General features: G+C 35.5%; 1 protein-coding gene across 5 annotated transcripts in view; it reads left to right on the top strand.

The window, feature by feature from the left end:
• The window catches only part of Nalcn (sodium leak channel, non-selective), a 307,060-nt gene that overhangs the window by 138,686 nt on the left and 153,758 nt on the right, over positions 1-14,616 (top strand). For all 5 annotated transcript variants that reach the window (XM_031360820.1, XM_031360818.1, XM_031360815.1 and 2 more), the window contains exon 12: positions 10,819-10,986. In XM_031360820.1, the coding sequence (XP_031216680.1) occupies positions 10,819-10,986 (168 nt within the window). The remainder of the gene's footprint in view (positions 1-10,818; positions 10,987-14,616) is intronic.

Genomic DNA, 14,616 nt, shown 5'->3' with positions numbered 1-14,616 from the left:
CTTCATTTGGAAAATTGCATACAAATACTGATGGTGTTTTCACTACAGATAACAGACTCCTGTTATTACCACTGTACTGTGCGGTAACTGCCTTACAGCTAGGTTTCTACAGCCAAGGAACTACTATAAACTTCCAAGCAATTAAAAAATTATTTCATTTACAGATGGTACATACATATTTCTAATGAGACCCAGGAGATTTTACTAAAAATATCTAGGCTAATTTAGTTATGTAGACATATAAAACCGATTAAAAAATCAGTAATTTTTCTCTCTTCTGGAAATAACTATGTGGAAACACACACATGTATACAAATATATTATATGCATATGGGAAATATACATATACACATGAATATATGCATAAGTTTTACTAAAGAATATAGAAAGAGGTTCAAATAAAGAGGAAAACATAGTACTTTCTGGCTGTAGTTTCTAGCTTTCAAACATATTTCATTTATTATTTTAAGACAGGGATTCATCTTCTGAAGATCCTTGTGCCTCTGCCTTCCCAGTCCTGGGATTACAGGTTTAAACCAACACAACAGTTCAAAAGGCAATCCTTTAAAACAACATTTGAAGACAGATGGATATGAAATTGTAAACTTTATGATATAGAGTTCTAAACTAAACTATTAACTAAGGAATAAATATACTCAGTACATTTAGCAGATAAAGATTAATGACTTAAATATAAGCAACTCTCAAAACTGGTAAAACAAAATCACAGAATATTGACAAGGTTATGAACAGCAAAATATAATTACTTTAAAAAGAAACTAACTCTAAGTGATCAATACAGACATTTCTGCATTAGAAACATTACATGATTGTGCTGTTGCTGCCCAAAGTGGTAGGATAAGAGTAACTTTTCTACATTGATTGGATGCAAATGATTTATTAGAAAGGTTTTGAAAGTGATCTTTTCTTTTCAAACTTTAAAGCATACAAGTCTGTATTTAGGGCCCACTCACATAATGCACTCCAATGCATATAATTACACCTGTAAACCCAGCACTCCATAGTTTAAAGAAGGAGGGTGGTGAGAGAGAAATCATCTTGCCCTACAGTGTAGAAAGCTAAAACTTAATCAATTCCTGATGGGTAGGAGAATAGTTAGGAGAACCTTGTTTTTGCCGTAATAAAGTGTTTGACTGTGTTTGATTAATGGTTCCTACAAATGCTGTTAGTCAGTTAATTTAAATAGAGAGTGCTGAATTGAATAAATGGTAAATACTTGGGAAAGAATGCAGATGATACAGAGGCCCCCTTTAATTTAATCTGTAGGGGTAAGATGCTTGTGATAAAAACAATGTTCAGAGTGATATTTTGTTGTTGTTTTACATCAAACAACTTTTATTTAGTTTTGTTTTTTTGAAAATTTTTTAATGTTTGATGTTTGAAATACTATTTTTTTAAAAAACTTTTATTGCATTATGATAAAAAAAGTTACATGATTTCAATTTATCTGAATTTGCTAATATTTAAAATATATTTTAATTAAATAGGATTGAATCACATTCTTGTTCACCTTTTGTACCAGCACTCTTCCCATAGACCCCCCTTCAATACCTACAATAGCTTTTTTGTCGTATTCCTTAAAATTTATAAAATATTATAACAATAAAAATAAGTATTATAAAAGTTGTTTGATATAAAACAACAATCAATTTGACAGTCTTATGTAGATGCTCATCTACAGCAAGAGTGAAAATACATTTTTCTCAATATAAATTTTAAATAACTCCAAACATATTAACTGTATACTTCAAAATAATACATCACTACTAGTATTTTCTTAAATGAACATGAATATATAAAGTCTTTTTGTTTGTTTTGTATTTAGTAGAGTTTAAAATCTTGGCTATGACTGTGGTACAAGCCCAAAATAAGAACAATTTTTAGACATTGGGTTTCATTGTAATAAGGCTGTATTTTAATGACCCTCACATCACCAAAGGATTTTACCTCCATCGTAGCTAAACTGAGAGTTGATAGTTCTGCTACACCAAGAAATGAATTGTAGGCACAATTTTTTTTCCTAGGTTTTGTATCTCCAGGGTTGTCTTTCTTTCTGATTTCTTTATTGCTTCTATTTCCATTTTTAGATTCTGGATGGCTTTGCTCATTTCCTTCACCTGTTTGATTGTGTTTTCCTGTAGTTCTTTAAGGGATTTTTGTGTTTCCTCTTTAAGAGCTTCTAGCTCTTTACTTGTGTTCTCCTGTATTTCTTTGAGGGTGGTATTTATGTCTTTCTTAAGATCCTGTATCACCATCATGATAAGTGATTGTATATCTGAATCTTGCACTTCCGGTGTGATGGTGTGTCCAGGACTTGCTATGATGGGAGAATTGGGTTCTGATGATGGCAAGTGACCTTGGTTTGTGTTGTTTATTTTCTTTTGCTTGCCCCCCCGCCATCTGGTTAACTCTAGTGCTACCTGCCCTTGCTAAATCTGAGTAGAGCCTGTCCTTCCTAAGATCCTGGTTATGTCAGAATTCCTCAGAGTCAAGCTGTCTCTGTGATCCTGTGGTTCTGGGTTCCTGGGATCCTGGGCTTGTTAGATCACCTGGGAGTGTGGCTTTCTCTGTGTATTGTGGGACTAGCTGCAGAGCTTGTGCCCAAGGTCTGCTCAGAATACTAACCCAGACAGACCAGAAGGATCTCGAGTCACTGGGCTGGAGGAGTTCCTGTGTGCCTGGTCCCGTTGGTCCCAGTTACTACCAGTGTTGGGACAGATGTTGGTTCCTGCTTACCTCTGATCCTGTGTGTGTCAGAGCACCTGGGAGTGGAGTTTCCTCTGGGTGTTGTGGGACTGGCTGTAGAGCTTGTGCCCAAGGTCTGTTCTCTGATCCTGGGTGTATCAGAGTGCCTGGGAGAGGAGCCTCCTCTGGGTGTTGTGGGACTGGCTGCGGAGCAAGTACCCAAGGTCTACCTTTTTTGAATTTTTTATTAGATATTTTCTTTATTTACATTTCAAATGATATCTCCTTTCCCAGTTTCCCCTTTTGGGGAAAAAAAACCTGTTCCCTCTTTCATTGCTGGTGAGATTGCAAGCTGATAACAACCACTTTGGAAATCAGTTTGGCGGTTCCTCAGGAAATTGGATATAGTACTACCAGAGGACCCAGCTATACCACTCTTGGGCATGTTCCAACATATAATAAGGACACATACTCCACTATGTTCATAGTAGCCTTATTTATAATAGCCAGAAACTGGAAACAAACCAGATGTCCTTCAACAGAGAAATGGATACAAAAAATGTGCTACATTTACACAATGGAGTGCTACTTAGGTATTAAACACAATGAATTTATGAAATTCTTAGGGAAATGGATGGATCTGGAGAATATCACCCTGAGTGAGGTAACCCAGTCACAAAAGGACACACATGGTATGCACTCTCTGATAAATGGTTATTAGCCCAGAAGCTCAGAACAGCCAAAATACAATCCACAAACAACAAGAATCTCAAGAAGAAGGAAAACCAAAGTGTTGATACTTCATTCCTTCTTTGAAAAGGGAACAAAATACCCATGGAATAGTTGCAGACACAAAGTATGGAGCAGAGACTGAAGGAAGGACAATCCAGAGACTGTTCCATCTGGGAATCTTTCCCATATTCTGAGGGAGGCTGTCTACAATTACAGAGTGATATTTAAAGTGCATGATGATCTGTATTTATGGATATAGTGAGAAGAGAACACAGGATAATTACAGAAAGTGTGTGTGTGTGTTTGTGTGTGTGTGTGTGTGTGTGTGTGTGTGTGTGTGCTGACTCTACTTAGTATTGCTCATGCTTGATATCCTATCAGAGGACTTGTTGCTGCAAAAGACTGATTCTTTTTTTTTCCATTTTTACACTATCCTTTTTTATTAGATACTTTCTTTATTTGCATTGCAAATTTTATCTCCTCCAATCCTCCCCATCCTATCACCCCTCTCCCTGCTCACTAATCTACCTGCTCCCACTTCCTTATCCTGTCATTCCCCTATACTGGGGCATCAAGCCTTCACAAGACCAAGGACCTCTCCTCTCATTGATGTTCCATGAGGCCATCCTCTGCTACATATGTAGCTGGAGCCTTAGGACTATCCATGTGCACTCTTTGGTTGGTGGTTTAGACCCTGGGAGCTCTGGGAGTACTGGTTGGTTCATATTGTAGTTCCTCCTATGCAGCTGCAAACCTCTTCAGCTACTTGGGTTCTTGCTCTAGCTCCTCCATTGGAGACTTTGTGCTCGGTTCAATGGATGGTTGTGAGCATCTACTTCCGTAAGAGTCAGGCACTGGCAGAGCCTCTCAGGAGACAGCTATATCAGGCTACTGTTAGCCAGCACTTGTTGGCATCCACAAAAGTGTCTGGCTTTGGTAACTATATAGGGTATGGATCTCTAAGTGGGACAGTCACTGGATGGTCTTTCCTTCGGTTTCTGACCCAAGCTTTGTCTCTGTATTTCCTACCATGGGTATTTTGATCCCCCTTCTAAGAAGGACCGAAGTATCCACACTATGGTCTTCCTTCTTCTGGAGCTTCATGTTGTCTGTGGATTGTATCTTGGGTGTTCAGAACTGCTGAGCTAATATCCACTTATCAGTGAGTGCATGCCATGTGTGTTCTTTTGTGTTTGGATTACCTCACTCAGGATGATATTTTCTAGTTCCATTCATTTGCCTAAGAACTTCATGAAATCATTTTTTTAATAGCTGAGTAGTTCTCCATTGTGTAAAATGTAGCACATTTTCTGTATCCATTCCTCTGTTGAAGGACATCTGGGTTCTTTCCAGTTTCTGGCTATTATAAATAAGGCTGCTATGAACATAGTGGAGCATGTGTCCTTATTACATGTTAGGGCATCTTCTGGGTATATATGCAGAAGTGGTATAGCTGGGTCCTCAGATCCAGTTCTCTGAGGAACCACCAAACTGATTTCCAGAATGATTGTACCAGCTTGCAATCCTACCAGCAATGGATGAATGTTCCTCTTTCTCCACATCCTTGCCATCATCTCCTGTTACCTGAGTTTCTGATCTTATCCATTCCGACTGCTGTGAGGTGGACTCTCCAGGTTGTTCTGATTTGCATTTTCCTGATGACTAAGAATGTTGACTATTTCTTTAGGAGCTTCTCAGTCATTTGGTATTCCTCAGTTGAGAATTCTTTGTTTAGCTCTGTACCACAATTTTAAATAGGGTTATTAGATTCTCTGGAGCCTAACTTCTTGAGTTCTTTGTATATATTGGATACTAGCCCTCTGTCAGATAAAGGATTGGTAAATATCTTTTCCCACTCTGTTGTTTGCTGTTTTGTCCTTTTGACTGTGTCCTTTGCCTTATAGAAGCTTTGTAATTTTATGAGGTTCTATTTGTCAGTCCTTGATTTTAGAGCATAAGTCATTTGTCCTCTGTTCAGGAAACTTTCCCCTGTGCCCATGTGCTTGAGGCTCTTCCCCACTTTCTTTTCTATTAGCTTCAGTGTATCTGGTTTTATGTGGAGGTCCTTGATCCTCTTGGACTTGAGCTTTGTATAAGGAGATAAGAATGAAAAAAAAAAAAGAATGAATTGATTTGCATTTTTCTACATGCTAACCACCACGTGAACCAGCACTATTTGTTGAAAATACTGTCTTTTTACCACCAGATAGTTTTAGCTCCTTTGTCAAAGATCAAGTGACCATAGGTGTGTGGGTTCATTTCTGTGTTTTCAATTCTATTCCATTGATCTACTTGACTTTCCCTGTACCAGTACCATGCAGTTTTTAATCACGATTGCTCTGTAATACAGCTTGAGGTCAGGGATGGTGATTCCACCAGAAGTTTTTTGATTGTTGAGAATAGCTTTTGCTATCCTAGGTTTTTTGTTATTCCAGATGAATTTGCAAATTGCTCTTTCTAACACTATGAAAAATTGATTTGGAATTTTGATGGGGATTCTACATTGAATCTGTAGATTGCTTTTGGTAAGATGGCCATTTTCCCTATATTAATCCTACCAATCCATGAGCATGGGAGATCTTTCCATCTTCTGAGATCTTCTTCAATTTCTTTCTTCAGAGACTTGAAGTTCTTGTCATACAGATCTTTTACTTGCTTAGAGTCACACAAATAATATTTTATATTATTTGTAACTATTGTGAAAGGTATTGTCACAAAACTGATCTTCTTTCTTTCTTTCTTTCTAGTTCCTTATTTTCTTTTCTTTGTCATATTCTTTAAAATTTATAAAATAATTTAACAATAAAAATGAGAATTATAAAAGTTGTTTGATATAAAATAACAATCAATTTAACAGTCTTATGTAGATGCTTGTTGTCTACAGCAATACTGAAAATACATACATTTTTCTCAATATAAATTTTGAACAACTCAAACATATTAACTATATATTTTAAAATAATATATCACTACTAGTACTTTCTTAAATGAACAAAAATATATTGTATTTAGTAGAGCTTAAAATCTTGGCTCTCACAGTAGTACAAGCCCAAAATAAGAACAATTCTTAGACATTGGAGTTCACTGTAATAAGGCTGTATTTCAATGATCCTCACATCAACAAAAGATTTTACTTCCATCGTGGCTAAGCTGAGAGTTGACAGTTCTGCTGCGCCAAAGAATGAATTGTAGGCACGATTTTTGGATACAGACTTCCTGCTATGGTCAAAGCTATTTGACTTGAGTGAGTGACTTTATTCTCAGCCCACAGAGAACAGGTTATACTCATTTAAGAAACGGTGTGTTTATTAAGATGGTCTATCCATAAAGTCATTCACCAACTGTTTCAATGAACAATGGCTCTGCTTGGAGGGTGGCACAGACATTAGGTAAGGTTAAGAATCTGGTTCATTGGCTGTGATAATTTGGAAAAGCATTCATCTCAGAGAAACAGTAACTTATAAAGTCCTCTTCTTCAAACTGGATATAAGAGTTACAAACGTCAAGCAAAGCATTCAGTCTCACTCTTTGTTGTTCTCCCAACAAAGCCACCTCCCAAGTTGTCTACATTTCTTTTGCCTGTATAAATACTTTTAAAATAAGTAAGCTGTTCTGAAAACCATAGTATACTGTAAAATCATGAAATAAATAATATTACTAATAAAGAGGCTGAGATAGGAGAAGCAAGATTTCAAGACCCTTATATGGTACACAGCAAGACACTGTCACTTACAAACAAGTAGAAAGTGTATATGGATTGTACAATATTGGACCTATTTCTCCAATTACCAAATTAGAGAGACCATTGGATGACAGTTCCTCATATTTTTGGATTTCAATCAATTAGGATATGTTGGTAATATTAATTTTCATAGTAAGATATTAAGAAAAAGTAATTGTTACTTCTTGTTGTTTTTGTTGTAAGAGGTGGAATTAGGTTTGTTTGGGTTGGTTGAAAGATTACTTTCTTGTTTCTTCTAGGGTGTAGTTTTGCTCCTTTTGTTGGTGTTTTCCATCTATAATCCTTTGTAGGGCTGGATTTGTGGAAAGATACTGTATAAATTTGGTTTTGTCATAGAAGACAAAATAGAGTTGGAATTCTGTTCATGTGGCTATCTTCTTTTAGTTTCATTTGAAGATTACTTTCTTGCTTTTTCTAGGATGTAGTTTCCCTCCTTGTGCTGGAGTTTCCATTCATTATTTTTTTGAAGGGCTGGATTTGTGGAAAGACATGTAAATTTGGTTTTCCATGGAATACCTTGGTTTCTCCATCTATGGTAATTGAGAGTAAATGCCATCTGGGCTGACATTTGTGTTCTCTTAGGATTTCTCTGACATCAGCCCAGGATCTGCTAACTTTCATAGTCTCTGGCGAGAGGTCTGGTGTAATTCTGATAGGTCTGCCTTTATATGTTACTTGACCTTTTTCCCTCATTGCTTTTAATGTTCTTTCTTTGTTTTGTGCATTTGTTGTTTTGATTATTATATGATGGGAGGAATTTCTTTTCTGGTCCAAACTATTTGGAGTTCTGTAGGCTTCTTGTATATTCATGGGCATCTCTTTTCTTACGTTAGGGAAGTTTTATTCTATAATTTTGTTGAAGATATTTACTGGCCCTTTAAGTTGGAGGTCTTCACTCTCTTCTATACCTATTATCCTTAGGTTTGGTCTTCTCATTGTGTCCTGGATTTCCAGGATGTTCTGGGTTAGGAGCTTTTTACTTTTTTGCTTTTTGCATTTTCTTTGACTGTTGTGTCAATGTTTTCTATGGTATCTTCTGCCCCTGAGATTCTCTCTTCTATCTCTTGTATTCTGTTGGTGATGCTTGCATCTACAGCTCCCGATTTCTTTCCTGGGTTTTCTATCTCCAGGGTTGTCTCTCTTTCTGATTTCTTTATTGTTTCTATTTCCATTTTTAGATTCTGGATGTTTTTGCTCATTTTCTTCACCTGTTTGATTGTGTTTTCCTGTAGTTCCTTAAGGGATTTTTGTGTTTCCTCTTGAAGGTCTTCTAGCTGTTTACCTGTGTTCTTTTATATTTCTTTGAGGGTGCTATTTAAGTCTTTCTTAAAATCCTGTATCATCATCATGAGAAGTGATTTTATATCTGAATCTTGCTTTTCAGGTGAGATGGTGTATCCAGGACTTGCTATGGTGGGAATATTGGGTTCTGATGATGCCAAGTAACCTTGGTTTGTGTTGCTTATATTCTTATGCTTGCCCCGCACCGTCTGCTTATCTCTAGTGCTACCTGCCCTTGCTAAATCTGAGTGGAGCCTGTCCTTTCTGTGATCCTGGTTGTATCAGAACTCCTCAGAATGAAGCTGACTCTGTGATCCTGTGATTCTGGGATCCCGTGATCCTGGGCTTGTTCGAGCACCTGGGAGTGGAGCTTCCTCTGGGCGTTTTGGGACTGGCTGCAGAGTTTGCATCCAAGGTCTGATCAGAATACTGGCCGGCCCAGACAGACCAGAAGCAACTCAAGCCCCTGGGCTGGCAGAGTTCCTGTGTGCCTGGGTCCAGCTGGTCCCAGTTACTCCCAGTGTTGGGACAGATGTTGTGTCCTCCTTATCTCTGATCTTGGGCATGTTAGAGCATCTCTGATCCTGGGCATGTTAGAGTGCCTGGGAGTGCTGCTTCCTCTGGGTGTTTTGGGACTGGCCTATTCTCTTTCTTTCAGCCATTAATTACCTATAGCCCTTAAGCATGTGGGATTGTGAGATCCCCTCACCCATACTGGTCTGTATGTCAACTGGTGTTGACATTGTGCTGGTCTTATTTAAGCAACAATATTGTTGCAATTTCATGAGTACAGTCATAAATAGTAGACCCTACCTCCCAGTAGACAGTCTGGTCCTCTGGCTCTTACAATATTTCTTTTTCCTCTTCTGCAATGTTTTCTGAAGCTTCAGTGGGGGTTTGTATTGTAGGTGAAGCAGTTGGGGATGAGCATTTAATTCAGTATTTTTCTGCATTTTCATTAAGGTATAGATTTCTAATGGTCTCTCCTCAAAATGAAGCATCTTTGATGAGAGAGGAGAACTGTGCTTAACTATGGGCAAACATATAAGTATTTAAAATGCAATTAGAAGTTAAAATGTATTGCTTTCTTCAGTGTTCACAATGGAAATGTCCATTAAATAGAAATGGAAAGCAACCAGAATCTACAAACACATTTACCTTCAAAAATTGTCTAAATCATTTTGCATATCTAAACTTACCATCTGCATTGCTTCTAGAATTCCATTTATTAATGGTATGACTATAATACATTTTCTCTACATTTTCTGAATATGAGTGGAAGAAAACCCTTTATGGTATTTAATAATGGCTTAGAGAAAAAGGAATTTAATTTCCAATTATTTTACTGTGTGAAATATATTATGACTAATAGTATACCATGTATTTATTAAATATATCAATATAATAGTTAATATAATATAACATAATAGTTAATGTAATATACTAATTATTTTGATTATATTAGTATATTAGTAATATACAAATATCAGAAACAAACTATGACTAATCCTAACAGTTTCATGTCTTTTAATTAGAAGTTAATATAGCATTGCCTATTTTAATTCAAGTTATAACCTTTTTGTATAAAATAAGAAGTATCATCCTCAGTGCAGGTAAAGAATAGTGTTATTACTTGCTACCTATGTTTGTGTACTTTTAGTATTTAGCATTGTATATTTATAGTTGTTATTTTCAATATCAAGTTATTAGAATTTATATGATAGATATTTTTAAATTAGATGTATATTAATACATAGATGTATAGTATACATCTACATGTATGTACATATATTAATATATAGATGTATGAATATTAATATATAGCTGTGTAGTCATAATAGTATAGTACTATATCAATTTATATATACAAATTTCTTACTTTATATAGAGTCTCTATTTCTCTGCTTGTTATGTACTTTAAAAGCTAGATGAATAAATAATATTTCTGATACTCTAACATAGCTTTGGTCTCTTTTGTTTTAACTGGTGTGTTTCAAACACAGCTTTTTGTAAAGTGTTAGGTCTGGAGCGATAACTCAATGGTGTAGAACTCTGGTGGCATTTAAAGAAGATGAGAGTTCAGTTCCCAGCACCCATATCCACAGATCCCAGCTGCCTACAACTCCAGCTGCAGGGAAATCTAATGCCCTCTTCTGGCCCCTGCAGATAGCCACACTCACATGCACATGTTCATGTACACAGATATAGATATAAATTAAGATGTAAAATGTCGTTCTTGACTTTGTGTGACCTTCTACTTTATGTATAGTGGTTGAAACTCACTATTGATAATTTCATGAGAAAATTGGGGGTGTGCAGTCTTTAATGTCAGTCTTGGTGTGGCCTTGTTCCTCTAGGTGGCTTTTACAGTTCTTTTTGACCTGGAAGCACTACTGAAGATATGGTGCTTGGGATTTACTGGCTACATCAGCTCATCTCTCCACAAGTTTGAACTACTGCTAGTTATTGGGACAACTCTCCATGTGTACCCAGATCTTTATCATTCTCAGTTCACATACTTCCAGGTAATATACTGCAATTGCAACTAATGCCTATTCCTCAGGAAAATGGAAGTTGCTTATTATAACAACTACATAAAATCTACATATTTGGTAATATGTCTTTGATGGAGATTCAATGTAATTACCAGAAACACTGCATTAATTTTAGTCATTGTTTATAAATTGCTGAAAAATCAAAGTAATATATTTAAATATTTAACAAAACTTCTCCCAATTAAGAGTTTATAGCTATACATACTTATATAAATAGGTATAACATGCATTGATTTTTAGATATCAAATTCTAAACCTAATAAGATTTTGGCACAAAGTTAAAGCGAAGGACATATGAGTTTATTTCAAGTATATATCATCATTGTAAACTTTCTTACTTAACAATAATTTACAATAGATGCTTTAATGGTTGTAAACTTTATTCTCACAGATACAAATTCATTTTACATTATTGCTTACAAATGTTTATTTCTTTGTTTTGTGACAGTTAAGTAATTGTAGTAATTATACTTTTATAACAATTGTATAGCTTTTTCAAATGTGATATTTTAGATAGCAATGCCTTATAATTACTAAATAAATGTTAATTATTAGTTATATTTTTTAATCATTGGTTCTAGAATATACTCATTTTACTGTTAAATTCATGATAAAGTGATTATTAAAATACTCACATGTAGTAGCCTAATCAAAACCATTTCAAATGCATTCAAATTTCTGACTTGCATTTGTATAATTTATAATGGGAATATCAGAACATACATTGATGTTTCTACAAGAAGATCTTTCTAAATAGCTGAGGAATAAAATGGCAGCAGAATTTTAAATATTAACTTAGAGAAATAGGATTTTAATTCCTTAGGTCAGTGGTTTTCAACCTTCCTAGTGATGCAAACTTTAACACAATTCCTCATGTTGTGGTGACCCCCCAACCATAAAATTATTTTTGTTGCATTTTATACCTGTAATTTTCTACTGTTATGAATTATAATGTAAATATTTTAGGAGATAAAGGTTTGCCAAAGGGGTCACAACCCACAGGATGAGAACTATTGCCTTGGATAAAAGAATATACATGCCAACTTTATGATTTTACTTATTGGTAATAACAAATTCATCTTATTTAGAACAATGATAACTCTAGCTTTCATAATCCAACTTATAATGACGTAGAAGTGCATAAAAGGACATGAAACCATAGTCCACTGAAATTAAGAACAAATAGTCCACAAACCCAGACTGTAACTTAGCTTTAATGAACCAGAACCTGTTAAAATTTGAGGCGCTTGATGGCTCTGGCTCTTACACATAACATCTTTGATCTTAAACACTTCATCACTTATAGGGTCCTGTCATGATCCTTAGAAACCATTACTGAAGTAGTTTCTATAAGAATTTTCAACATGTTTTAAAATATATATAAATAAACATGCATACCAGATGTAATGGTTGATCTTGATTGTCAGCATGATTAGACTAAGATCCAACTAAGTTATTTGTAAGACACATCTCTGGATATGTCTGAGTGTCTGCGCAAATATTATCAAAGAAGACTAGTTAAAAGGGCTCATCCCTATAGGTGGTAACATCACATAGAGACCATTAAGGATTAAATCACCACAATGGAGTAAATCCTCACATACTGTGAGTCAGAATAAATCTTCTATTTAACTTATTTGTTCAAGGACATTTTTTGTCATAATAAGAGAACATTGACTAGTATACTACATATACATGTCACAGTTGTTCTTGGACACCATTGTCTGGATTTGAACATCTGCTTAAACATCTAACGCCTACATTAAGAGAAAATTGTAGATGCTATGCCTGATAGTTAAAACAATGAAGGTCTTGATTGCAAACCTATTGATCAAGTTAAGATAACTATAAGCCAGGAACATGATCCCAGCATTTTAGAGGTGGGAGGATATTCACAAGTTCAAAGGCAGAGTGGGAATGTGTCAGGAATTACAAGATGAAAAGCTGGCAGCTAGACTATGAAGCATAACATTGATTCAGACAGCTTCATTTCTCACACCAGTTTTATCAAGTGTTGCATTAATATTTTAAATATGCATCTTCATGACTTATTCAGTCATACATGCCATTAATTTACTTGACATACTGCAAGCTGTGCATCTATTCTTGCAGTAAGAGTAATAAAGTTCATCGGTATTTCTTGTTAAATCAAGTCTAGAGAGGTAGACTTTATAAAAGGCAAATTTCAGAGACTGAAAGTTGTGGGGTTTCATGGGGACTCCACCTATTTCTTTATTTTGATGTCGATTTCTTTCTTAAGCAGGCTTGTTCCATGTCATTGACAAAGATAGCTTCTCAGAAGTTAGGGCCTTAAATGGTTTTTGTAGTGATGCCTGTTAGAGATAAACAAACAAGAAACAGCAACCAAATCTCTAGTGGAGGTATCCAACAAAACTTCTGAGGATAACTCAGGATACTGGATTCTAGCCAGACTGAGTCATGGAACTTGGGTGGCTCTGCTTATGCCTTGTGGTCAAAGCATACACAGAAATGATTTCAGAAAGGAAAGTCAAGAAGAATGATAAGAGTTATTTTATACCTGTGAAACATTAAAATCTCATATTTAAAGTGTATTCCTGTTCTTTACTATATTCCAAATAAGATATCCATCTTTTCCAGTTTACCCTGTCTGCTATGCATGCTTATGTATGATGTTTCATTTAAGCCACCAACACAGATTATTAATTAATATTTCTAAATTTGGACTGCCTCTTGTGATTGATGGTTTGTCATGTATTAGTTTGCAACATTTTTATTTATTTCTCAGAGGTACCTGAAAAATGATGACACACCTAATGAAAAATGGCATCCTTCTATGATGCTTATTTCAGCTTCTATACTTGATGCCAATTTATACTTTTTTAAAAAAAGATTGTTTTTTGTTGTTTTGTGGGCATGAGCCTTTTGCCTGTGTGTATGTATGTGTGGTACATGTGTGACAGGTGCCTATGAAGGCCAGAAGAGTGTGTGTCAAATGCTCAAGACCAAGAGTTGTAGGTGTCTGTGAGCCATATGATGTGGGTTGCTGGGAACTGAAATTACTTCTTTATGAGGACAGCCATTACACTTAACTATGGAGTCACATTTCAACCCCTCAATTTATACCTCTTAATCATATTATATTACCTTAAGAGGTGCATGTGATTTACCAATATATGTTCTTTTGTAATAAAACAAAGTACCATAAAATATTTCCATAATAAGTTTGGCACACAATTAACATTTTAAATTTAAAATGAATTTATTAATTATTTGTCTTTGGATTGATATTATAATGTATAGCATCTATAGAGTAATGATGACAAGTTAAGCAAGTACAAAAAAGCTCTAAAAACCCAAAGGTTATCTAAGACTGAAGCTTGTTTCTCTCCAGCAGTTGGTCAACACTCAAGAAAAGTAGATGCTTCTGTTCTATGAGATCCTCATAGGATAGGACCCTGACAGTTAGGGTGGATCTGACTATCTAAAGTCTTTACATGGTTTTCAGTTTGGGTTCATAGGTACCATCCCACCTGTTTCCATTTTTATGCCAGGGAAATGGAAAATAAATATATCTAGGCCAGGCTTGAATTACCATGCCTATAGTTGTACAATTCTCTT

The sequence above is a fragment of the Mastomys coucha genome, unplaced genomic scaffold (assembly GCF_008632895.1).
Source record: "Mastomys coucha isolate ucsf_1 unplaced genomic scaffold, UCSF_Mcou_1 pScaffold9, whole genome shotgun sequence".
Taxonomy (NCBI): domain Eukaryota; kingdom Metazoa; phylum Chordata; class Mammalia; order Rodentia; family Muridae; genus Mastomys; species Mastomys coucha.
Note: the sequence above shows the minus strand (reverse complement) of the source record. Positions and strands in the feature narration are given on the sequence as shown.